Genomic DNA, 25792 nt, shown 5'->3' with positions numbered 1-25792 from the left:
CACCTTTTTTAGTTACCTCTTCAATTTTGTGGATACAACTGCTCAATTCTTTCTGGAGTCGCTGGATTTCCAGTAGGCTTTTCTGTTCACTGATGTTTTTGTGGTCACCTAACCTGGGATGAGGCTGAAGTCCCGGATCATGGGTGGGAGGTGAATTTGGCATGGTGAGATCTGACTGGTCTGGATGAGATGAGTAAAGGTATACTTTGGCGCCCGAGCTGGAGATTTCTACTTTGGATGGCTGGTGACTGCACTGACAGACTGCTTGACTCTTTGGTTCCTTCCTTTCCACCCTGTGGTCAGGTATTTTATATTTAGTATGTCCACACTTCTGAGAGCTTTGAGGCTGACTTCTGAGATGATGTTCTTTTATGTGTTCTTCGAATTGTCTTCGTTTCACATCTCTTCTGGCCAGGTGGATGGCATAGCTAAGTCTCTCTTCTGATATGACGGAAAATGAAACAGAACTGCCTAGGTCAGGACCAACTCTACAATCTGCATCTTTACAATGGTATGATTCGTTGTACGAGTGCTTCAGTTTTTCAATTCTAATGGCATGTGGGCAAGAATATCGGATTGCCAAGTTGTTTGAATGGGTAGGAACATTCCTATTAAACTGCAGCTGGTTCTTTAAAAAGCAAATACAAGTAAGCAGACATTAGAAAAATTACCTATTGCACAATTGGTACACATCTATAATCAAATTTCTAAAATTTCGCCCACCAGATAATTAGTGCTAAGAAGTATTTTTCGGTTTTACTGATAGACACAGCCACTCTCCTACATCCTTGGGTTCATCGCATAGCCCTGGTTCTATCCTGCAATCATCCAGTCTCATACTATTATCCTTCTGGGTACTAATGTCATACTGGGAACCACCTCTAAAAGTCAACCCAGAAAGATTCAAGTGACAACTGCTAAGTCCTTCAATTTCCCAGTTACGGACTTCTGTCCTATTTCAAAATGTCAGGCTCCAGCAAGTGGCCAATATAAACCATTAGAGCTTTCTTAAAATTTGCTCCAGGGATAGTGTCACACAGCACACCAGACCCAAGCCATCTGATAATACTTCTTCAGGTCTTCCTGAGACTTCATCTGGTGGCTAGATCCATCTTTTATCCTGCCCCTAAGAGCATCTTACTCGAAACAGTCCACTTATGCTTTCTTACACAGGCTCAAGTTTTGGTCAGTTTTCCTCATAATAAATAACAAGTTTGTTTTGTTTTGCACTTAAACATAAGCATGTTTCCATATCCCTACAGTTCTTATTTTTCATGGTTGCATTTTCCAAAATCCAGTGAATGGTCTTTTCATGCTTAACTATAATCTTATTATCAAACATTTAGATTGTTTCAGTTTTTCCACTAATAGAAATATTACCTCAATTAATATCTCCACACATTTAGTTTTTTAACCTTTTAAAATTATTTCCTTAGGCTAAATGGTCTGTTCTGGGATTATCAAGTTAAAGGAAAGAAACAAATATATGGCTTTCAATATGTACCCTCCTTAGGTCTTCCAGAATGAACCTATCAAAGACAGGTAAATAGCCTGAGGAGGATCCATGCCTACAAATTGAATCAACCAAGTCCTGTGATGCCTTTACCTTGGAGATGGCCTCCCCAGCTCTCACAATGAATGTGTTTATATAATCACATGCATCAAGAGTCACTTAAAAATAATCCACAGTGATAAAACTTCAGGAAAGTATTTTGGATTTTTAAAAAGTAGTTAAAAACCTCACTAAAGAAAAAACAAATAGATATCACCTGACAAGTACACAGACTAATGAACAGTGTTTGGAAAAAAGTTTCCTTCCAAAATTAAAAATAATCTTAAAATATCTTAAGGATTTGACAGAAGTACTAGAAAAAAAAAATATGAGTGAATTTCACTTTAAGCTAGGTATAGGGAAAGGCTTTCTAACTGACACAAAATCCATATGCAACAAAAGAAAAAAGTCACAGGTTTGACTACATTAAAATTAAAAAAAACTTTAAACTTCTGCCTGGCAAAAAATACCATAGGTTAAGTCAAAAGAACAGAAAAACTGTAAGAAAATACTTGCTAATACAAAGGGCTTCTATACATTGACATTTTTTTAAAACTGAGGTATAGGCCTGGTGCAGTGGCTCATGCCTACAATCCCAGCACTTTGGGAGACTGAGGCAGGTGGATCATTTGAAGTCAGGAGTTTGAGACCAACTTGGCCAACATGGTTAAATCCCATCTATACTAAAAAAAAAAAAAAATACAAATTAAAAAAGGTCCTTAATACATAAAAAGAAGTTCAATCTCATAAGACAAATTAAAAATACATGGAAATACCATCTCCTACCCAACTGATTAGCAAACATTTCAAAGTACAGCGATACATGTTGTTGGTAAGGCTGTGAGAAACAGGCACTCTCATAGAAGAGGTGCTGGTGGTAATATAAATTGACATAATTCTTAAGGAGGGAATTTGGCAATATCTAACAAAAACACATGCATTCATCACTTTTTTTTTTTTTTAAATTAAAAAGCTTTACAGCAGGAAAGAAAGAAAAGACACTTGAAAGAGACCCAAGCAGGCAACTTGAAGGACAAGTGTGGCATTTCCCTTTTGACCCAGAAGTCTCACTTCTAGGAATTTACCCTGCAGATACACCTCCCACAATATACATGTATAGAGTTACTCAATGCCATGTTGTAATTGTAAATTACTGGAATCAATCATAAATGCCCATGGAGGAGAGTAGCTGAATTAACAATGGTCTATGCACACAATAGAATAAAACAAAGATGTAAAAAAAACATGAGGAAGATCTCTATGGCATTTCTACGAATTGATGTGGAGAGATTTATTTGTAATATACTACCCTTCATATAAAAAAAGATAGGAAAATATATATGCATCTGAATCACTTGCGCAAAAAGAGAAAACAAAAATCAGAGACTAATGAGATTATTTACAGGAACAGGTAGGAATAGGATGGAAAGGCAAGAGGGAATGGAGTGGCAGATAACTTTTCTGAATACACCTTTTTGTATATTTGGAACCATGTTAATGTTTCACATATACACAAGAGACAGGAAGAAATAAATAAATGAATGGAGGAAGAGGGAAAGGAAGAAAAAAAATCCATAAGTATAGTGGAAAACGCTCAAATAAATACCAACAGAAATCAATGAACCAAACTGAATCTCAAATAATATAATCACACTAAAAAATGAAGATGAAACAACTTAACCCCAGTAACTTTTGAACATAGCATTTGGACTATACGTCTTCAGACTAAAGATAAATGTACTCTAAACAATTACTGAACTCTAATTTGCAGGCTTCTTTTTTCACAGAGACACAGATTACAATTCTGAAACTACTTTTTGTACATTCTAGGATTGAGCAAAAAAGTAAATGTATTGTGAATAATGAGAGCCAGCGTTCATGCTCTTGGACAAGGGAGTTAGAAATATGGAGTGTTGCATTTGAATTGGGGATTATCTGTGTGAACTCATGAATTTTAGTACAGACATACAGGCAGACAGACACAGAGATACATAGAAGGAGGAAGAGAAGAGGAAAAAAAAAGAAAGGAGATGAGAAAGTGCAGAGATACATGTGAGTGCGGATGTCCATTTATGAAGGAGTGTACATGTGTGTATATGCACACAAGTATACATCTATTTCCTAGTTCTGTCTCTGAGAGGGCCTAGAAACAGTGACACAAGGAGCACATCCAGCCCCAGATATTGATTTTCTAAATTTCATTCTCCACTGAAGAATCAAAGTGTCCTTGGATAAATGGTTAATTCCAGAGCTACGACAAGGAAAAGACAAACTGAGCCTGGAGTATCTTTTTATTTTTAAATTTTTTTTGAGATGGAGTCACCCAGGCTGGAAAGCAGTAGCACAATCTCGGCTCACTGCAACCTCTGCCTCCAGGGCTCAAGCGGTTCTCCTGCCTCAGCCTCCTGAGTAGCAGAGACTACAGGTGCACACCACCATGCTCAGCTAATATTTTTGTATTTTTTAGTAGAGATGGGGTTTTACAATGTTGGCCAGGCTGGTCTTGATCTCCTGACCTCAAGTGATTCTCCTGCCTTGGCCTCCCAAAGTGCTGCAATTACAGGCACATGCCACCATGTCCAGATAATTTTTGTATTTTCAGTGGAGACAGGGTTTCACCATGTTGGCCAGGATGGTCTTCATCTCTTGACCTCGTGGTCTGCCTGCCTCGACTTCCGAAAGTGCTGGGATTACAGGCGTGAGCCACCATGCCAGGCCTTGGAGTGTTTTTTAATACCATAAAGTGATCAAAGACTGATGAGACCATGTCAAAGAGACACTGGGGCCAACTCGAAGTAGCTGTCACTGGCTAAATCAAAAACCATTTGAACATCAAAATAAATATCTGCATATCAAAATAAATAAAGGTAATAAAAGTAATAATGAGTCTGTGCTCAACTAAATACATAAGTGCTAGGAAAAGAAGGGAAAGTTCTTCCTTACAGTAACAAGGCAACTAGTAAATGTAGAAAGAAGGGTAAAATTAGAAATCCCCATTAGCCAACCATCATAATAAAATTTTGATTCAGGCAAAAATGCTCAAAGTAGTTGGTGAAAGTTTGAGGTGTTAAAAAGACATTAACATAGTCTCAAACACAAATAGTTACAAAAAGCAAAGGAGTAACTATACAGTGAAAAAACTAGGCAGATACCACCTTAATCAAATGATGAAAGTCAACACTGTCAGTGCTGGGACTAAATTGGCAGCAGGTACCTCCTGATACAGTGCACTGAGAAGCACTCAGTATCATTCAGTGGTTCTCCTGCCAAAAGTTCATTACCTGAATGTAATTGTAAGAAGATATCAGGCAAATCTAAATTGAGAAAAAATCCACAAATAACTGGCCTATATTCTTTAAAAAATCAACATAACTAAATATAAAAACAGACTCAGAAATCATTCACATCAAAGGAGACTGAAGAGACATGCCAATGTAATACACCTTATGATCTCGGATTTTCTTTTGCTATAAAGGACATTATAGGGACAACTAACAAAATCTCAATAAAGTCAATAAATTATATGATAGTAGTAACTTAACGTTAATTTCCTGATTCTGAAAATTGTACTATGGCTATGTAACAGAATTCTTCATTTTTAGAAAAAAAAATACTTAGAGGTAAAAGGGCATTGTGTCTGCAATTTACTCTTAAATGGTTTAGAAAATACTATGTGTGTGTACAGAGATAGTGAGAGAGAGAAGGAGGGAATATGTAGCAAAATGTTAGCATTTGAGGAATTTGGGAAAAGAGTATCCAGAAATTCTGTGTACTGTTCTTGGAACTTTTCTGTCAGTCTAAAATTATGTCAAAATTTACAAAAAAATTTCTTTGTACACCACGATGTTACTACACACCCACCAGAATGGCTAAAAAGACAAGTGTGGGCAAAGACGTGGAGCAACTGGAGCTCTCATACACTGTCAGTAGGAATGTAAAATGGTACCGCTAACTTTGTAAAAAGTCCAGTGGCTTGTTGTAAAACTAATTATACACCTACCCCATGACCCACCAACTTCACTGTTAGGTATTTACCCAAGAGAAATGAAATCATGTTTATAAAAAGATCTGTATAAGAATGTTCACAGCAGCTTTGTTTATAACAATCCCGCCCAGGTGTCCATCAATTGGAGAATGAATAAACAAATTGTGGCATACTCATACTATGGAACGAGTAAAAAGGAATAAACTACTGATACATACAATAACATGGATAGATCTCAAAAACTTTACAGCTAATGAACTAAGTCTTAATACCAAAAAGTATGTATGATCTCATTTATATAAAGTTCAAGATCAGGGAAAACTACTCTGTGATGGAAAAGATAAGACTGGTGGCTGCCTCTGGAGGGGAGGAGTGGGGATTGACGAGGAAGGGGAGAACTTTCTGGGATAATAGAAATGATCTATATCTTGATAGAATTATGGGTTATACAGGTGTACGAGTTTGTCAAAACTCAGCAAATGTGAAAAGATGTACACACTGCAATGTATCCATCATTTCTGATGTAAAATGTATATTGAAAGAAAAAAACAGTAAACAGAGTGAATTTGAATGTACAATATGCATGCAGAAGTAGTTAGGGTACTCTTGTCTGTAACTGACTTTGAAATGTGTCAAAATATAAGATGGATTGATGGATGATCTCTAGAGGGATGACTGAGTGAAAGATATGCAGTGAAACAAATATAGTGAAATACAATGGAATCTAGGTGCTCACTGTAAAATTCAACTTTGCTGTATTTTTTTTTTTTTTTTTTTTTTGAGACGGAGTTTCGCTCTTGATACCCAGGCTGGAGTGCAATGGCGCGATCTCGGCTCACCGCAACCTCCGCCTCCTGGGTTCAGGCAATTCTCCTGCCTCAGCCTCCTGAGTAGCTGGGATTACAGGCACGCGCCACCATGCCCAGCTAATTTTTTGTATTAGTAGAGACGGGGTTTCACCGTGTTGACCAGGATGGTCTCGATCTCCTGACCTCGTGATCCACCTGCCTCGGCCTCCCAAAGTGCTGGGATTACAGGCTTGAGCCACCGCGCCCGGCCTTCTTTGCTGTATTTTTTAAGATTTTCATAATGCTAGAAGAAAAGACATTTTTGAGATAACTGAGTAAAGCTGAATAAAGACTAGTTACTGAGTAACGGGATTTTTTTGTCCATTTTCTTAGGTATGAGAATAATATTATGATTAAGTAGGAGAGTTTATTTTTAGGAGAGGTATTCTCAAATATTTAGAAGTGTCATAACGACTACAACTTACTTTGGGGTGATTCTGCAAAAATTTTAGAGACACACGTTTTGAGTATGTAGAAAAACAGGAAAAATTGTTAGCAATTGCTGAATCTAGGAGGTGATTTCAAAGAAGTGTTGTCCTTTTCCTTCAAATTTTATGTTTGAAATATTTCATAATAAAAATCACAGGTAAAAACAGAACTACCTGGGTCTGAAGTACTGTGGGGCCACTCCTCCCATCAAGTTGGGTCCTAGATGCCAGATGAACACAGGTTGAAGCTGGCTGGCCTGGTCCCATCACGTCAGGTTACAGAACAATAGTAACAGCCTTGTCATCAGGCAATAGTCTTCCCTAAAACCATTCCTAAAACGAAACAAAGCTACTTCAGACCAACAGCATTCAAACAGGAGGAAAGAATAGATAAAACACAATGCCATGCTCATGTAACAATATGCTAGAAGTAGCCAACAGCAACCTCACACTGAGAGTGATTGCTTAAAGACAGGTAAATGACAGTTTCTTCATTTATAAAAGCAACCACACTTTGGAAGTTCCCGATTTAAAAAAAATAGGGGAACACTTACTATTTTAAAAATAATCTCTTGGGCCCTTTCCATTCTAAATTTCAAAGCTCAAAGGTCTCCAATAAGACATTATTTCCAAAATAGAGCTTTGCCCTGGTAAACTAGCATGTTCCAGCAGGGTGGTTTTATGGACGTGGGGTCTACATTCACAGATCTTAACACTACTGAAAAAGAGTATGCTTCACTCTATCGGGTGGCCCAAATGCATGTAACTCTCCATGACTCTAAGGAAACCTGTAGGATCACAATTCCTAGATTCAGGACAGGATCTGCCATTTAGAGAGCTGAATGATCCTGCTCAATCTTCATTTCCCTCCGTCTTTCCCCTACCCTACACATATGTACACAAGATAATAGATATGAAAGCATTTGATCAGCTGTAAAGGGCTCTACCCTTATCATTGCCTTGCCCTACTCTGAAGGCCTATCGCCTTTATTATCACTGCCACTCACATACTTATCACATGTAGTGTTGTCTCATGCTGTTATTTACCTATTTCACATGTATATGTCTCATCTTCCCAGTCAGACAAAGCACCTTGAGGTAAGGGCCTTGCCTTGCTCTCCTATTTCCCATAACAAAGTGCTTGGAGCATAGCACATAACTTGACATGTTGAGTTAAGCTCATTTTCTGTAAACTGACTAGTTTTAAATCACTGGGGAATTTGTTCTCTCAAATAATCCTATAGTATATCAATCAGGAAATTCAAGGTTAAAAAAAAAACACTTAAATTTAAGCTTTTGAATAAATCCAAAATTTGCAGACTAGATTTGCTTAAAGACAGACACATCTTAGGAATATAAAGACAGCTGTCTAAGAGTTCTTATTTCTAAGGCTGTAGACACACAATCAAAAAAGCAGATGGGAGGAGGCACATGAGCAAGGCAATCCGAACTGGCTTGATGTCGTCACAGGTAGTGGGCAAAGTCTGCAGAAGGAAGTCTGCGGAAATAGGGCCCAGGTATCTCCAACTCTTAAATGGTTAGTTCTTTCCCCCCGGCTGCTTCCATGTGCCAAACGCCAAATAACCCATTCTCCACTAGAAAAAAACTAGGCGATCCCTAGCTCCAGGATGCCTCAAGTGATGCTACATACACACACACACACACACACACACACACACACACACACACAGTGTCCAGGGATACCCTCCCTGAAACTATCCCCCTATACAAAGTTCTGGGACATTCCTTGCCATCTGTCCCTTTCCCACTGCTCCAGTAAGCTTCCCAATTTGTCCCTCTACAGACACTGAGGCATCTCCACAGAAAACCTCTCTTCCCCCATCCTGAGATGCCTACAGCCTGTGCTTTCATCACCCATGACAAACCTCCCCATAACCTGCTCCCTCCCACAGAGCCCCAGAACGCCTACCCCCAACTTCTTCCCTACACACACTACCGGAACATCCCCCTCAATCTGGCTTCCTCCTCATAACTCTCTCCCAAATTGCTCCCTCTCATTCTAACTGCAGACACTCCTCCAGCCAGCCTCCTCTCACTTGGCTGTGGGAGGTCTCTGAAATGGCCAAGGCCTATGTCCTCTCTTGAAACTGGGGGTATCCCCACAGCTGTTCTTGTCCCTGACATGCCTAGAGCATTCTCATAGGCCATTTCTTCCCCCGTAGACCTTGGACAGCTCCATAACCTCGCCGCGGGGAGACAGGTGTGAGATGCCCCCACAGCCTGGCTGCTCCCAGCCAGTCTCAAAATGCTCCCACCTCCTGTCTCATCCTCTGAAGCCCCCACTGTGGACTGTCTCCACATGTCATCCTCTGAAGCCCCCACTGTGGACTGTCTCCACATGGTCAGACCTGAGACACCCCCATCTGCTTCTGCTCCTGAGGACCCAGTCACCCACACTGCAGCAGGCGCACGCCCTGCCATGGGAGCTCCTACAGCTGCAAGCACCCCCAGAGGCAGAGGCACCCTTCCAGCCTCGGGAATGGCTCCACCATGTCTCCTTCTCCACAGGCCTGAGACAATTTCAGGGCCTGTCCCCGCTTCCACAGGTCCAGGAACCTTGGCAGTGGCAGGCCCCTCAGTGGCCAGTCTCCTTTCCCATGTGCTTGAGCCATCATCCCAAGAGCTGGTATCCCCTACCATTGGCCCAGGGAGCTCGGAAGCTGTGGGCACTCCCACAGCCATGGAACCTCTAGCAGCCACAGGCCTCCCAGGAGTCTGCCTGCTTCCAGACAGGCCAGAGACATGCTCAGAGAATGTCCCCTCCCTCACAGACCCCAGCAGCCCCACAGCCATGGACGCTCCTGTAGTCTGTCTGCCTCCCAACAAGCCTGAGACACCCCCAGAGCCAGTCTTCTCCCCCGTGGGCCCAGGCATCCTGGTGGAGTTGGGTACCCCCATCCTTGTGGGACCCTTGGCATCTGCAGGCCCACCTACTGTCTCTCTTTCTCCCCACAGGTCTGAGCCAGTTTCCTCCTGCATAGGCCTAGGCACCCCACTAGCTGCAGACAGCCCCACAGTCCCAGGCATTCCTGCAGTTTGCTGCCTCCCCGACAAGCCTGAGAAGCCTCCAGAGCCAGGCTCCAGCTCCAGAGAACCAGGCATCCCAGGAGCCAGGAGCACGTTAGTGGCCACAGGGGCCCTGACCCTCTGTCTCCATCCCCAAGGTCTTGGGATACCCCCAGAGTCAGTCTCTTCCCCAAGTCCAGGCCCCTCAGGCACCATATGAACCCCAATAATCTGTCTCCTTTCCCATGGGTCTGGGAAAGCCCCAGAACCACTATCTTCCCCACCAGACCACAGCTCCTCCCGAGCCACAGGTCCCCCTGAAGCCACTGATAACTTGGCAGACTGAGCCCTTTCCCACTGGCTCAAAATGTCTCTAGAGCTGCCTTCTTGACACACAGGGCCAGACACCCACACAGCAGCCGGCACTCTAGCAGGCACCTTTCCACAGCCTGGAGCACTCATCGCCGTGGGGACCCCTTCTGCCGCACACCTGTGCTGGGTCCCATCTGCTGCCCTGGGTATGCCCATTGTCTCAGATACCCCCACAGCCTGCCTCCTCCCACACAGGCATGAGACATCTCCACAGTCAGCCTCCTGATCCGCAGACCCAGGGATCCCTAAAGCTGAAGGCCCCAGACTCTCTGGCTCCCCTACAGCCTGCCTCCTTTCCCACAGGCTCAGGACATTCCTACCATCGGTCTCTTCTTCAAGCCCAGGCACTGCCTCAGCTGGGCCGCCCCCCAGAGCTTGCTGTCCATCCCACAGGCCCAGGGCCCTGCTGTGGCTCAGCTCTTCTCCCAGGGCTCCCGGTACCACCACAGCCTGGGGCACCCCTACCGAATGTCCCACTCTCCACAGCCCTGGGACACTCACACAGCCCATGTCCTTCCCCAAGGCCCTGGGTATCCCTGTAGCCTGTTCTATCCCCCACAGGCCTGCCGCCTGCTCCCCAGGACATGATGGCTCTGCAGTCTGTGCAGCTCCCAGTGACCCTGGGTCACCCCCAGAGCCTGTCTCCACCCACATAGGCTGTCCCCTTTCCCTGAACCCTGGGTCACCTCCGTATCTAGTTTCCTCTTCAATAGCACAAGGCACCCCGACAGAGTGTCCTGTGCCACACAGGCCGGGGATACCCACAGAGTCTGTCTCCTCCACAGCCTGTCTCCTGTGCCATACACCTGTGGCCCCCACAGAGGTAGGCTCCTCCACCACTGGGTCGAGCACCCCCACAGCCTGTCCCCTCCCCCATACACCAGGGCTGGCCCCACAGACTGCTTCATGTGCCAGAGCCGCAGGAATCTGCGGAGACTGTCCTCTTCCCCATTGCCCTGCGGCACCCCCGCAGCCGAGCTCTCCCTCCACAGTTCTGGGCGCTCCCACAGCACCAGGCCACCCCACGGCCCCAGGCTCGCCCACAGCCTGTCCTTTTTCACGAGGGCCTGGGGCAATCCCATAGCCTATCTCCTCCCCAGCCGCGGGAACCCCCACAGCTTGTCCCCTCCACAGATGTGGGGCCATCTCAGACCTTGACTCCAGAGCCCCAGGCACACCCGCAAGAGGAGGCACCCTCCCCGCCTGTCCCTGTCCACAGAAGCCTAAGGCTCTTTTGTAAGCTGCCCCTAAGCCCAGAGCTGTAGCCCCTGAGGGGGCCCGAGGGAACCCCCTTGCCTGTCCCTTCACCCAGGGCCCTGTAAGACCGCCGTGGCTTGTTTCTACCCAGGAAGCTCGGCCAGGAACACCCCTTTCGATGGGTCCCTCTCCTGCAGGCACGGGATGGAGCTCGACTCTACTTCCTTCCGCACATCCCGAGGCGGCTCTCATAGCCTGCACCTTCAGCCACAGGTGAAGAATGCTCTCGTGGCCCAGAGATCCAGGGCGACCTTTTCTTTCGCAGCCCCGGGGACTCCTATCTTCGGTCTCCTCCTCCCCAGACCCGGTCACCCACACAGCCCCGGCAGGCCCCACCACCTCGGGCTCTCCCACGGCTCCGTTCACCCACACAGCCCCAGGGTCCCTTGCAGCCTCGATGGAGCCTGCGGTCCCAGGAGCTCCCGAAACCTCATTCGCCCCGGCGGCGTCGTTGGTCTCCGCAGCTTGTCTCATCCCCCACGGCCGCCGACAGCCCTGCGACCTTTCTGCACTCACACAGCGCGTCTCCCACTCCGAGGACCTCGCCCGGCGCCTTGCTCCAAGGCCTCGGGAGGTCCCCGCGTCCCGTCTCTTCCCCCAAGGCCGCCGAACTCCCCGCCCCGACCTGCTGGGCCCCACGCAGCGACCCGGCATCTTAGCCGCTTGCTCGCCCCCGCGCGGCCTGGGCAAGGCCCCACGGCCAGTCGCCCGGCTCATAGCTCTAGGGCAGTTCCCTCTCTCCCTAAGGCGGCCCTGGGGGTTGTCTTAGCACCTCGCTCCCTAAGCTGCTCCACACACGCACTCATACACTCAGCTCCCGCCTCGCAGCCTTTCTCCCTCCCAGCCCCCAACCCATCCCACCCCCGCCAAGGCTCGGGAACCCGCCCCCAGTCCCAGGCCCCCCTAAAGCCTAGACGGCAGAAAAGGTAATTGGGGAGACATAGCGACAAAGGCTGTCTGGGTCAGGTGTCCTCTTCCGCAGCTTCAAGACTCAAAGCAGCTTCCCAGAATCCCCCCCGAAGCCCCGGCCCGAGCCCACCTGGCCTGGGGCGAGGCGCGGCTACTGGGAGGCAGGCAAGGGGGGCCCTCAACTAGGCCGCGCTTCCGGCCGCCATCCCAGTCGCCATAGCAACAGGCGCAGGGCGGCTTGGGAGCTGTTGAAGCTCCTGAACTACTTAAGGATTCAGGTGTTGCAAGGCGGTAAGTTTCGCAGCCAGTGTCCATGGGGCCGGGGCTGGGACTAGATTGGGGTAGAGGCCTGGGCTTGGGAGTGCAGCTAGCCCAAAAAGAGCTGAGAAACGAGAGCAGAAAGCTATGCGAGTGCATTATGGTCCTCAGAGGCTCCCGTACTCTACAGCGGCTTAGACTTCCGTAGGCCCAGCCCCTTCTTGTCCGCCCGGAAGCAGCCTCGCTCCGCCCAGTGGGCCCCGCCCGCGGCGGCGAGACGTGCAGTCTTCTAGCAGCAGTTCCACGTCGTGCCAATGGCCCACTACGAGGAGGTGAGTGTGTCCGGCTTCGAGGAGTTCAACCGGGCCGTGGAACAGCACAATGGCAAGACCATTTTCGCCTACTTTACGGGTTCTAAGGACGCCGGAGGGAAAAGCTGGTGCCCCGACTGCGTGCAGGGTGAGGCCGGGATTCGGGGGCTCCTGTACAGCGGAAACAGCAAGAAGGTGGAGGCTACGGCCAGAAAGGGGGCTTAGTGGAGGCGGAGTGTCTTGATTCCAGACATCCGCGGGGCAATCTGATCTGTCCCCGTCTCCTCCTATAAAATCCTACCCTGCCCTGCCAAGAGCACTCTTTTTACCATTTTACCCGGATGATCTTGGAATATAGTTCCTTAAAACTTCTCACTTACCCATTACTATTAGTGTCTTACAGGATGCGTGAGTTGGTCAGCAAATGCATGTGCTTTCCATTGTTATGGGCGCGGTGATGCGGGGGCAAATTTGGACTGGAATTTAGTCCTTATCCTTAATACGGTTCTAAGACCAGAAGTGAACGCCTGACTTCTGTTGACCTCTTCAGTTAGCTGCAGGTTAAAGTCTGAGTATTTACCAAGACTAGGGGAAGGGGAAAGGAACACTGTTTATTAGAGCTCGATTGTAGAGTTGACGGGTTTATCTCAACTTTTTTTTTTAAGCTGAACCAGTCGTACGAGAGGGGCTGAAGCACGTTAGTGAAGGATGTGTGTTCATCTACTGCCAAGTAGGAGACAAGCCTTAGTAAGTGGCAATGTATACTGTACTTAACAGACATGCACTAATTGTAAACTTAGGCGGGAAGGGCCTCAGGGACTCACCCAGTTTCTCTGTTACAAGGTTATGTCTGACAAGTTAAACAATTAGAAGCTATTAAATACAAATTTAAAATGCCCACCTGAATTAAGTAAGGGTAATTCAACGAATTTGGTCTGGTGTAAACCCAGAACTTAGCTGATTTTACTTTTATATCTTAGTCATGCTTTAAAACTTTGCACAGGGTAATTAATAGATGAAGCCATAGTCCTCAAGGTTTTTTAAGTGTCTGCAACAACGATTACTAAAAAATATAGGATATGTCAAATATTAAGCAAACTGTAATAAACCAAGTAAATTTTTTTCATGGTCACTTTTTCTTTTGGAATAGTTGGAAAGATCCAAATAATGACTTCAGAAAAAATTTGAAAGTAACAGCAGTGCCTACACTACTTAAATATGGAACAGTAAGTATCTTTAAATATGCTGGGCCTGTAATTCACTGTCAAAACTCTTTTAACTTGCTCTAGATCAAACTTTGAAAAGATCTTGACATTGCATCTCAGTTCCACTGTGGTTTAGCGTGCTGCTGAGAGTCCATTCCTATGGCCAATCCCAATAAACTAATAATGTAAATATCTAGCTATTAAGTCTTTTTCATGGTAAGTCACTGTTAACAAATTCTATAACCAGAAAGTAGGCTGACTGATAATTCCTTAAAACACTTGCATCAACAGTTGTTTTCTATGTAATTCATAATTCTGGTTAAAAAGGGCACCTCCTCTACTTCAGTCATGCCCCTGGGATCCTAAATTACAGAGTTGAGGGGAAGAAAAGGGTACTGGGCTTGCTGTCTCCTGTTTTAGTCTGTGGAGCTTCCTGGCATTTGGGATTTAAGTCCCTTGAGCCAAGTATGTTAGTGATTCATCTTACAGCAAATATCTTGATTCTTTCATAAAACTTGTTATAACTAGTTGATAGGTTCTAAATTGCATAATTTCTGTCTTCAAAGATTAGTGTCATTCAATGCAGAACTCATTCCACTCCTAGTAATGTTTTATAGGAGTAGTTAATATTTGACTGTTCTTCTCTTACAGCCTCAAAAACTGGTAGAATCTGAGTGTCTTCAGGCCAACCTCGTGGAAATGTTGTTCTCTGAAGATTAAGATTTTATGATGGCAATCATGTCTTGATTTCCTGATTTTAGTATCAATAAACTGTATACTTGCTTTGAATTCATATTAGCAATAAATGTTAAAAAAAAAAAAAAAAAAACTGGCATGTGTCTATAAACAAGAGTGCTATTAAAATGCCCATGAACCTAGAGTTTGCCTGTAACATATCTTCAGAAGTAGCAGTAAAAGCTCAAAGGAATGTATTATTGAAAGTGACAGAAATGCCTAAAAGCCCCTAAAGGTACAGAGGACACCTTCCAAATCTCTAAAAAGATCAGGATCTTTTAAATTCTATGCATCTGCAAAGCAACTGATATTCTTCACCCCTTCTTTGATTTTGGAATGTAGAACCTAACCTCACCACTGAAGGGAAGCACAGTACCTCTAATCCAGCCTCTGTTTAATTCAGGCAGTTTTGTTTCATTTATTAAAAAACAGACTCCTGAGCAATAGAGGCAGTTCGTTTTACAGCTATCTCAACGTGCTTTACTTGGGATGAGGCAGGTGGCACAGAGGGGCTAGAGAGACTATATAACCTAGTGGTGGGAAGAACAACCTGGGAGTCAGTCACACTGATTCTACCACTTACTAGCTGTGTAACCATAGGCAAGTTAAGTTACTCACCCTGTCCAAACCTCAGTTTTCTCTTCTATAAACAAGGTTCTGAGAATTCAAGGAAGCAGTTAACATAGCACCTGGTTTGTGGTACCTCCCAAATCAGTGTTAGCTTTCCCAAGTGAGCACAAGTATTTGAGGCTCCTCATCTTTGTTCTAAAGTCAAGAGATCAATTAGTAATTAACCACTAGTTGTCCTGCCCTGCCTAGGTCAAGGGAGGTCACAGTGATTCTTAAAGCCACCTTGCAAAGCAGGTATACAGGTATTTCCTTTCCTGCAGAATTTAAGAACCTTTATGCAGTTCCTTTCTGGTGACTTAAAGAAGTCACTGACTCCGCTACTCTCACTACATAGGTAACAGTGGTAGAGTAGTTGATCTGAGACACAGGTTCCAGGAGATGGCCTTGCCCTACTCTATGTCAGGAAGAGCTAGCCTTAGAATTCAGTATACTTGGTGGCCCACCCCTACCCTATGCCCCAATGCCTTCTTTATTTTGTCTAAAGCACCGAACTTTTCCATTCTTAATCAGTTGATTATACTAAATGCTTAAAAAAGAAACCCCTTAAAATCCATATGGAAATCAAAGTAGAACACTTCAGGTTTAACAGTGATAGTCTATTAACAATAAAAAGTTAGTTGGATTAAAAAGCACACTAAAGGTTCTAGGGGCTACCATAGTAAAGCTAGATAGGAAGAGTTTTCATTTTTTTTGTCTTCACTGTACATAATAAATACATTATATATATACATATATCTTCAGAGCCTCGTCTGTATCCAGTTTTTCATTTTCCTGATGTGTTATTTTGCTGTTGCTGCTCTGCCAAGGCTTGCTGAAGGCGCATCCGCTTCCGGGAATAGTGCTGCCAGTGTAGAATCTGCTGTTCATCAATAAATTTCGCACACTGGGCATTCACCAGCTCCTTTCGGAAGTGTTCGTACTGGAGCAGCTCTAACATGTGTAAACACTGAGGGTACCTGGGTTTAAGTTTATAAGTGAATGAACAACATAATTTAAGTAAATAATGCCAAGGTCTAATACAGTTATTCTCTTAAAAATGATCTTGTAGCCTACCATTTCTACAACATTAACTTAGTATACTCTAGTAGCACAGGGTTTTTCCCCTGCATAATCAAAAGTCAGTGTTCAGCAAAATTTTCAAGTGAGAAGGTTTAAGTTCAGAAAGATTAAATTAACTTGCTCAAGACTACAGAACACAGTAACTGGTAAGCAGAGTGAAAATTTAGGGACAAACCGTGCTATTCCCTTCTAGTGGCTTCCAAGGTGAAGAATATGAACGTATTTTAGTAATTATGTGTTTAATTGATAGTTACTGGTTTTTCCATCGATAGTGATAAAAAGACAACTTTCAGTTTGAAAGAGGACTATGCATATACATTGTACTCTTGTCCGCAGGGGTATACCAATTCTGAAATTAGGTATACTCTAGGATTGGACAGTAAATATACTGTGGATACAGAGAGCCAAATTTCTGGCTATCAGAAAAGGATTTATAGACAAGTAAAGGAAAAAGGCTAGAATGAACCCTGTGTTACTGAGCTGGTATTGAAAACAGCATGTACTTATGCCTTTTAATATATAGAGACATAGACAGATATATATGTGTGTGCATGTATACACATACATACATATATAGAGTTCTTGAGCTTTGTGTACTGAGAGGGCCTAGAAGCAATGATACTGTAGTACTAATGAACACACAGTGCCCGGTTTCCAAGGAGCAGGTTTCCTTGGAGAAAAGGCTGATTCAGGGATAAGACAGGGAAAGGACAAGATGAGCCTGGAACATTACATAATGCCAGAAGAAAAAGTGCTAAAAATTCTGGGGAGGATCAAAAGTATTCAGGAGCCAACTTGAAGGGACCCCTAATGGCCAAATCTGGAATACTCAGAGCAAGAAAATACAAAAAATTCACAGAATAAAATAAGAATCCAAAAGTCCATTCTAAATGGATGTAAATTTCTTTAATAAAATAATAAATAAAAAACAAGGAAAAGTACTTCCCTACAATCGAATTCCAAACTAATAAATGGAGAATGAAAGAATTAGAAAATCACCACAATGAAAACTGTTTCTTCAAAAACAAGTATCTTCAAATGATGCTAAAATTAATAGGCAAAAATATATGTAATATGATATTTACATAGTCTCAAAGGATTTCCCCATAAGATACTTATTAAATATACAAGGAAAAATAGTAACTTGATATGGAGAAACCTAGAAGGTACCACCCTCAACCAAGTTATCAAAATTAATATCACCAGTAGTGGAACAAACAGACTTCACGTGACTGTAGATGTATGACGGATACAAAATCATTTCTGTCATAGTCATGGCAAAGAAAACACCACTGAGATTAAAGGAGACTGAGAAAACATGACAATAAATGCAACATGCAGGCCTAGACTGGATCCTGTACTGCATACAGCACGCCAGCAGGACAACTGGCAAAAATCTGACCTCTGTAGATTCGGTAATAAATTCATATTAATGTTCTGATTTTTGCTGATTGTATTGTTAAACATCTGGAATATCTGGGTGAAGAACATACAGGAATTCTCTTTACTATTTTTTCAGGTATTTTGTAAGTAAAATTATTTCAAGTTGAAAAGACATAAAAGCATTTAAAAGAGACAAAATACATTGAAATATAGGAAGTATGCAGATAAAGCCAAAGTTGTAGGAGTGATATGCAAATGACTAAAATTTGGAAAATAGGATGCTAGAGCAACGCTTCTCAAACTTTAATGTGTGTATGAATCACTTCTTAAAATGCAGACTGACTCCTTAGGTCTGCAGTGGGGCCTGAGCTCTGCATTTCTAAAAAGCTCCCAAATGGAACCAATGCTGCTGATCTGAACACGACACTGAATAGAGGGCTTAGTACCATGCTTCTAAGAGAGTAACTTCCAAGGTAGTAAAGGTTTGCTATCTACACACTAAAAATACACAGTTGCTCTAATTGCTGGCTGCTTATGCTAGAATGCTCTATTCACACCTGCCCTGGCTAATTCCCTTTCATGACAGCATGAGTAGTTAAAATGACCAGGATGTAAGTTCCAGCCGGGTAGCCTTTAACAAGGTACTTAACCTCTCTAAAGTTCAGCTTCTTCAGCTGTAAAATAATGTGACAACCAAAAGAAGTCTCAAGTAGCACTTGGTCAATAACTAGAATTTAGACAGGCAGCGTTTATATCAGAATATATTAGATGACAATAAAGAATCATACTCTGGAGAGGCTACAAGTCAACAAGATGAAACAGAAGCAGTAGAAAAGGAAAGTTCTGCATTTGGTGTTTTAAAAAATAAACAAGATAGGGAGACCTCAACAGCATTGATGAAAATAAGAACTGAAGGATTTTAGTTGACATTAATGCTCCCAGCAAGTCAACAAGGTGATCCTCTCCCCATCCCCACCCCAAAAGTAATATAAACCTAAGTTTAATTAATAGAGGTGTATGTCCACATAAAGAAAAGAAAGGACCTCTGGCCCACTGTACTCTGACCACATCTGAAGGCCTGTGTTTAGTTCTTGGCTGAACTGCATAAGGTACAACTGCCAAATATCCAAAGGAGGGAACCTGAACTCATGAGAAGTCTGGGCACCATGGCACAATGGCTGAAGGGAATTGAGTAAAAGAGATATAAGAGAGATGTTATAGTGGCAGCTACTGGTTAGCCATGAAGCAGGCCAAGTAGTAGAAAGTCTCTTCCACCAGGTGGAAAGCAGCTAGTAGTGACAGCTGCTCTCAGCTTCAGCCAGTTGTTGACTTGGAAGAATTAAGATCTATGGTTGCTAGATCTTCCAGATTTTAAAGAGTATCTGGAAATCTGCATTTATTAAATAAAACTTTCTGATCTTTAAATGTTGGCAAGCATTAAAAAAAAAAAAAACTAAAATCTTGGGCAGACTAAATAAAATGGCCAAAATGGGCTAATTTGCAATCTCTCTTGAATGTAAATATCTAAAAGGCTGTTGTCCTCAAGAGGGTATAGAATGGTTCTAGCTTAATCCAGGGGACAAACAGATTGAAGCTACAAAGAGGTATATTATATCGCAATATAAGGAAGAACTTTATAACTTCTGGCTAACAATCAAATCAGCTGCCCCTGACAGAGTAACATGGGATCAATGGAAACTTCCAAACAGAGTGTAGATGACCATCTCTCAGCAACATTGTGGATAAAATTAAACTTACTGATGGCTAAGGCTTCCAACACTGAGTCTAAATCTATATACATACAACATTTGTTGAAATATACTTTTTAAAAAGTCTTTTCTTTGGATTATTAAATGGATAAAAAGCCAGAAAAGATACAAATGGTCCTGCAGGCAACACAAGATGTATATGCTTCATGAGTCAATTGTTACTGCATATAGAAAAGTGACTTCAAGACAAGTTTGAAACATTTTCCTCTCAAATTTTTGTTTAAAAAAAAGTTCACTACTGCTTTCTGACTACCTGCTTAAGACAAAGCAGGGGTGTGAATTCAAGGTGTAGTTTTTTGTTTTTTACCATTAAAAGGGAATTGCTTTCTGGTTATAATATGCTTCTTGCAACTTAGTAAGCTTAAACAGGAAAGTGTCTGCTGAACAACCTGAATGGTAAACGTATATATACACATAAATGAGTAAATGCGTGTGAAGTATTTAGCACTGTTCTTGGCACACAACAGGCCTTAAAGAAAAGATGGCAGTTCTAAGATTCAGGTAAGACTCCTCCAAACAACCCCAAACACCTTCCTTACAGATACCCTCTTTTTGTGTTAATTTCAGCCCATGGCTATGTCACTACATTTACAGATTGTGAGTTCTTTGGGATCAGAAACCTAGGGAGACGGGGAGGTTGGTAAAATACAAGGTCAGACAAAGCAGAGCCAGATCATACAGGGGTGTAGCCCAAAAAAGAGAAACTGGATTTTATTCCACATGGAATGCAAAGCCATTGAAAGGTTCTAGGCAAAAAGTAAAGTGTTCTGATTTATATTTTTCAGTGATTAAGTTGGCTTCTGTGTAGAAAGCTGTTTTGCTTTGTTTGGTTTGTGGAGAGGGGCAGGGGAGCAGGAAGGTAAAAGTGGAAGCAGAGATAACCAGGGAATAGATTACTGCAGTGATACAAGTTAGAGATGAGGGTGTCTTGTATTAAGGTGGCAACAACTAAAAGAAGTGGAGAGATTCAAAATACATTTTTGCCAATGTGAAACTAAGAAATCTATTATATAATAAAGTATACACATGCTTAGGATTATAAAAATTAAACTTACTTTAGATACTTGGCATATTCTGGGTCTTTCCAGTAAAGCAAGTATTTAAGATAATTAACAAAAGCTTTGTCTTTGAAGTAACCTCTTTGGGCAAGAACTGAAAAGCATTAAAAAAAAAAAAAAAGAAAATCTGTAGGTCAAACCAATTCTTGAACTATGATTTGTTACCCCTAATATAAAGGATCTATTTACATAACACTCCCGCCACCAACACACATCGGATTCAAAACACAAGCCCCAATGTGCACAATTACATCTATACACCAGCATAAGTGTAATTTCATTTCATTGAGAATGTGTACAAGCAGATACTATTTTGAATTGCAACTCGTCTGTCAGAAATTAATAGCTACTCAATTTAATGAGGTGCTTAACAACTTACAATTAAGGTAATTTGGGTTGGCTAAACATTGCACAAATTCCAACTCCAATTGAAACCGAAGTCGATTTCCAGCATCATCTAGAAGACAAGACAGCAAAAATCATAGAAAATAAAGGTCACTGTATATAATACTGATTTGTGGTAAGGAAAGAATAAAAAAACCTGACTAATATTGAGATAGTCTTCCTAAACTGGGAGTGGGTGAAGATAAACCTTTCTTCAAAATCTAAGCAGAGCCTTGATTAAAAGGATTAAGTTAGAAGTTTCTCTAAAGTTAAAGAGAAATCATCAAAGAAAACAGCCACACAAGCGGAGCAGAATTCCTACCAACTCGTGGGCCACTTTGCAGGAATTTTAAGTGATCACTTAAGTAAGTTGTAATAACTGTGGCTTTCCCTATTTTAATAATGCGTTGTAACAATTGTTAACAGTGATTAAGTTTCGCAAAAGCTACGTGCTGAATCCGTTAAGAAAACTTAGGATGCGAGCCGAAAAAGAGACTGAAGAGAGCCTAAAAGATCGTGGAGTGTATGCATATGTGAGAAGCACCAGCAGCAGAATGATACACAAGTCTAGCGACGATATTTCAAACACGCAAGCTCGTGAGAAGCAGAAAACCAATCAAGGAGGACACGGTTTAACACACAAGTCCTCTCTTAATCTCGCCCACGCTGCGGAGCTGGTGGTTTTTGAATAGCAAAGATATGGAATAAACCAAATTAGGAGAACTGCGAAATGTACCTTAGACTTTCTAGACGTCACAAGAGCCTTCTCTCCTCCCTGTCCAAATACGAACCCTGCAGAGTGATGCCTGGAAGAAAGCCCCGGAGAAGCGGTCTGGGCCTAGGAGAGTTCCATCTGCGAAGACTCCAGGCTCAGGGCTACTCACCTGTCTCCATAGCGACGGCAGCGGCCATAACAAACAGAGACACCAACTCGCCACCAGCCCGACAGAGCAAACACCCAGACTGGCAAACGCCCAGAGTGGCGAGGGAAGTTCCGGAAACCACGGTTCCCTCTTCCGGTCCCGGGGCATTGTGGGATATGGGGCCGGCCCGCTCCATCCCCGCTGGCTCCCGGACGGCGAGGGGGCGGGGACAGGGCCGTGGGAGCGCCCAAAGGGCAGGAGCCCAGTGTTTTCGCCTTCGGAGGACCATGGTGCTTCCACGTCATCGTGTTGTGGCGCTCCCCTCTGTGGTAGTACAGTAGTTTTCCTCTCTTCTGCCTGCGGTGACGGTTGCTGTGTGGGGTGCCCAGAGGCCTCCCTGGCCCCCTCACGCCTGGCAGAATGGCCTCAGCCCAGGGGGCAAGCAGTCTTTGCCCCGGTGGGGACCGCCCGCTACGCAGAGACGTCCACGGTCCGCGTGGAGACGTCGTCCCGATAGGTGGAGACCTCACAGGGCCACAGCGAGGAGCCTTCCCTCTCCCCGTCGGGAAAATGGCTCCCTGGCGTCCTCGAGGCGTCCTCCTGGCACGTGGAAGCCTCCTCGCAGCGCATGGAAACGACCTCCCGCCACGTCAGGGACCCTGCGGGTGGAGACGTCTCTGCACCGCGCGGAGAGCCCGGCCCCGCGGGCCAGGCCGGCCGCCCCCCAGAGAGAAAAAACAGCCTGATGAGATGCTGCTTCCCCAAAGGCCACCAAGGGGCCAGGGCCCTCAGCCAGGACAGAAAGTCCTCCAGTTGCCAGCCAGCCAGCTGCCAGGTGGACGAATCTTTTTCGGTTTCATGGAAACAGCCCATAAATCAATGTAAGAAACAGCTAAGCTGCGGTTCCTGAACACAGCCAACGTTTTTTGACCATCCTGCCGGCGTCTTGGACCAGCCTGCTTTTGACCTAGTGAATTATATTCACTTGAAGCTAGCACAAAAGGTTTTCAGGCCCAGGATGCTGTATAAATCAGGTTGATGGACAAAGAGGCTGTTTGAGCCTCTGAGCCAGGTGAGTTTCAGATCCAAAGCCCTCAGATGACCTTCACCCCTTAGGAACAGAGACCAAACTGAAATCATGACCTTTGGATTGATTCCATGCCTGCTAAAAGCTTGAGAGGCAACAAACATACTCATAAATTATTAATTGGCCTTTGTTTGTTTCAAAGTAAATGGTTTTCTTTTACCTGGCACCCCCATTCACACACTTTTTTAAGGTAGGTTAGATGTAGTTAAAAATGACAGCAAACCCACCAGCAAGCAAAAATCATCTTAGAAGAGAAAGTGAAAGGAGGTCATTGAAACCTGACCTGAGGTTTGAAGAAGATGGACAACAGTCATATTTATTGAGTACCTGCACTGTGCCAGGCACTACAGATGCTCCTCTACTTATGATGCGGTTACCTCCCAATAAACCCACTGTAAGTAGAAAATACGGTAATTTGAAAATGCACTTACTATCTACAACCTACTAAACATTGTAGCTTAGCCTAGCCTACCTTAAACATGCTCAGGACACATTAGCTTAAAGTTGAGCAAAATCATCTAACAAAGCCTATTTTATAATAAAATGTTGAATATCTCATGTAATTTATTGCTTACTGTACTAAAAGTGAGAAACAATGGTTGTATGAGTACTTAAAGTAGTATTTCTACTGAATGTCACTTTTGTACCATTGTGAAATAAGTCAAACTGTACTAAAAGTGAGAAACAATGGTTGTATGATTACTTAAAGTAGTATTTCTATTGAATGTCACTTTTGTACCATTGGGAACTGTCTGTATTCTGGGACCTTGGACTATAGCAGTAAAAAAGGCAAAGACCCAACTCTAGTGGAGCTTACAGTGGTGAAAAGGCAGACAAGCAATGATGAAACGAGACAATTTTCTACTGTGATTAGCATTGAAGGAAATATATGGGTAATGTGTTAGAGAATGGAAGTAAGACGTTTCTTTTGATAAAATGGTCAGGGAAGACCTTACTGATTAGGTAACATTTAATCTGAGATATGTGTGAGTGAACAGTGATCTGGAAAGGGTGCATTTTAGGCAGAAGTAACAGCAAATACAAAAGGTGGATGCAACAAGTTTTGAATGTTCAAGGAACAGAAAGGAGGCCAGTGTGGCTGGAGTGAGAGAGGGGCAATTATATATACATGGAAGCAGAATGGAAGACAGGAGATTAAAAGCAAGCAGGGGCCAGTCCACAGAAGGTCTTCTAAGCCACAGTAAGGAGTTTGAGATTTATTCTAAGGTCAACAGGAAAATACTGGAGGGTTTCCAACAGGGGAATGACATGATGCTATTTACATTTTTAAAATATCCTCCTGGCTTCTGTGTGTAGAATATGGGACAGTGGTTCTCAACTAAGTGTGATTTTGTCCCCTAGGCGATATATAGCAACGTCTAGAGACATTTTAGTTTGGTGGAAAAGTTGGGGGGCGGTGCACAGAAGGTGCTACTAGCACCTGGTGGGTAGAGACCAGAGATGCCACCTCACATCCTACAGTGCACAGGTCAACACCCCACCCTCTACCAACAACGAAGAACCACTGGTCCCAAAATGTCAATAGTGCCGAGGCTGAGAAACACTGACAGTTCTAGCAGTTTGAAAAGCTAGAGCATGGTCCACTGGGGCAGCACCCCACTTCTGCATATCAGGATTGTAGTGAGACCTAAGAAACAGTCATGGAAGAGGGTTACCTCTAAAGTTAAAAAGAAGTCATCAAAGAAAACAGCCACACAAACGGAGCAGAATTCCTACCACTCGTGGGCCACTATGCAGGAATTTTAACAGTGATCACTAACTAAGGTAGGCTGTAATAACTGTGGCTTCCCCTATTTTAATAATGTGTTATAACAATTGTTAACAGTGATTAAGTTTCCCAAAAGCTACGTGCTGAATCTGTTAAGAAAAACTTAGGATGCCAGCTGAAAAAGAGACTGCCGAGAGCCTAAAAGATCATGGAACATATGAATATACAAGAAGCACAAGTAGCAGAATGATACACAAGTCTGGCGACAATATTTCAAACTTATGCAAACTCATGTGAGAAGCAGAAAGCCAATCAAGGACACGATTTAAGACACAAGGAGGACACGCTTTAAGACACAACTCCTCTCCCTTAGTGTCGCCCACGCCGGGGAGCTGGCGGGGTCGTGTGTGAACAGCAAAGATGTGCAAACAAACCAAATTAAGAAAACTGCAGAGTACCTTAGCCTTTCTAGACTCTACAAGAGCCTTGTCTCCTCCCTGTCCACATACTAACCCTGCAGAGAGTGAGGCCTGGAAGGAGGCCCCGGGGAAGCGGGAGAAGCAGTCTGGGCTGAGAGGTCTATCTGCGACGACTCCAGGCTCAAGAGAGCTACTCACCTGTCTCCATAGCGACCGCAGCGGCCATAACAAGCAGACACCAAATCAACACCAGCCCAACAAAGCAAAAGCCCAGAGGGGCGGGAGAAGTTCCGGAAACCACGGCTCCCTCTTCCGGTCCCGGGGCATTGTGGGATATGGGGGCGGTGGCTCCGCCCATTCCTGGCCCTGCCAACTCGGCCCACGCTCCCGAACGGCGAGGGTTCAGTGCCCGACTGTGGGAACGCCAGAGGGGCAGGAGCCCAGGGAGGCAGAGAGTTTTACCCTCAGATGGAGTGAGTCCCGGCCGGGCGCGGTGGCTCATGCCTGTAATCCCAGCACTTTGA

At 43.9% G+C, this 25792-nt stretch overlaps 5 protein-coding genes across 12 annotated transcripts in view; 2 read left to right on the top strand and 3 right to left on the bottom strand.

Moving 5' to 3' along the window:
• The window catches only part of KIAA0753 (KIAA0753 ortholog), a 72892-nt gene extending 60300 nt beyond the window's left edge, over window positions 1–12592 (bottom strand). For 3 of the 8 annotated variants that reach the window (XM_064367590.1, XM_021672776.2, XM_021672772.2), the window contains exons 1-3: window positions 7861–8691; window positions 6988–7146; window positions 4–628 (exon numbers count right to left, since the gene is read on the bottom strand). In XM_064367590.1, coding sequence (XP_064223660.1) covers window positions 4–628; window positions 6988–7080 — 718 coding nt within the window. In that variant the 5' untranslated portion in view covers window positions 7081–7146; window positions 7861–8691. Of the gene's footprint in view, window positions 1–3; window positions 629–6987; window positions 7147–7860; window positions 8693–11985; window positions 12007–12508 lie in introns of those variants that run through there. The other 5 variants (XM_021672775.2, XM_064367591.1, XM_021672773.2 and 2 more) reach the window with 4 other exon arrangements.
• On the bottom strand, window positions 8751–12303 carry LOC135270972 (collagen alpha-2(I) chain). The gene has a single exon (XM_064367589.1). The coding sequence runs from the start codon at window positions 12184–12186 to the stop codon at window positions 8767–8769; it is 3420 nt and encodes a 1139-aa protein (XP_064223659.1). The 5' UTR covers window positions 12187–12303; the 3' UTR covers window positions 8751–8766.
• Window positions 12593–12896: 304 nt separating the features above from the next.
• TXNDC17 (thioredoxin domain containing 17) lies at window positions 12897–14941 on the top strand. The gene is made up of 4 exons (XM_012460507.3): window positions 12897–13095; window positions 13613–13694; window positions 14098–14173; window positions 14804–14941. Exons 1-4 carry the CDS (start codon window positions 12951–12953, stop codon window positions 14870–14872), a joined length of 372 nt encoding a protein of 123 aa, XP_012315930.1. The 5' UTR covers window positions 12897–12950; the 3' UTR covers window positions 14873–14941.
• A 1151-nt stretch (window positions 14942–16092) lies between these two features.
• MED31 (mediator complex subunit 31) lies at window positions 16093–25523 on the bottom strand. Its single transcript, XM_012460506.3, has 5 exons — window positions 25467–25523; window positions 22055–22692; window positions 21166–21243; window positions 20784–20880; window positions 16093–16473 (listed from the first exon to the last, which is right to left on the bottom strand). Exons 2-5 carry the CDS (start codon window positions 22320–22322, stop codon window positions 16281–16283), a joined length of 636 nt encoding a protein of 211 aa, XP_012315929.2. The 5' UTR covers window positions 22323–22692; window positions 25467–25523; the 3' UTR covers window positions 16093–16280.
• On the top strand, window positions 22321–24828 carry CUNH17orf100 (chromosome unknown C17orf100 homolog). The gene is given in 3 exon segments (XM_064367458.1): window positions 22321–22333; window positions 22453–22687; window positions 22689–24828. Coding segments are annotated over 3 exon segments (339 nt in total). The 3' UTR covers window positions 22780–24828.
• Window positions 25524–25792: the final 269 nt, after the last annotated feature.

The sequence above is a fragment of the Aotus nancymaae genome, unplaced genomic scaffold (genome assembly GCF_030222135.1).
Source record: "Aotus nancymaae isolate 86718 unplaced genomic scaffold, 86718_ANA_hifiasm-v0.15.2.pri h1tg000072l, whole genome shotgun sequence".
Taxonomy (NCBI): domain Eukaryota; kingdom Metazoa; phylum Chordata; class Mammalia; order Primates; family Aotidae; genus Aotus; species Aotus nancymaae.
Note: the sequence above shows the minus strand (reverse complement) of the source record. Positions and strands in the feature narration are given on the sequence as shown.

Excerpts from the sequence above, each read along its gene's own strand:
- LOC135270972 (XM_064367589.1), bottom strand. The coding sequence starts at position 12,186 with ATGAGCCGGGCGACTGGCCGTGGGGCCTTGCCCAGGCCGCGCGGGGGC.
- TXNDC17 (XM_012460507.3), top strand. The coding sequence starts at position 12,951 with ATGGCCCACTACGAGGAGGTGAGTGTGTCCGGCTTCGAGGAGTTCAAC. Across the intron at positions 13,695-14,097 it reads CAAGTAGGAGACAAGCCTTA|TTGGAAAGATCCAAATAATG; the intron begins GTAAGTGGCAAT and ends CTTTTGGAATAG. Across the intron at positions 14,174-14,803 it reads CACTACTTAAATATGGAACA|CCTCAAAAACTGGTAGAATC; the intron begins GTAAGTATCTTT and ends CTTCTCTTACAG.
- MED31 (XM_012460506.3), bottom strand. The coding sequence starts at position 22,322 with ATGGTCCTCCGAAGGCGAAAACACTGGGCTCCTGCCCTTTGGGCGCTC. Across the intron at positions 20,881-21,165 it reads CAACCCAAATTACCTTAATT|TTCTTGCCCAAAGAGGTTAC; the intron begins GTAAGTTGTTAA and ends AATGCTTTTCAG. Across the intron at positions 16,474-20,783 it reads GAATATGCCAAGTATCTAAA|GTACCCTCAGTGTTTACACA; the intron begins GTAAGTTTAATT and ends ACTTAAACCCAG.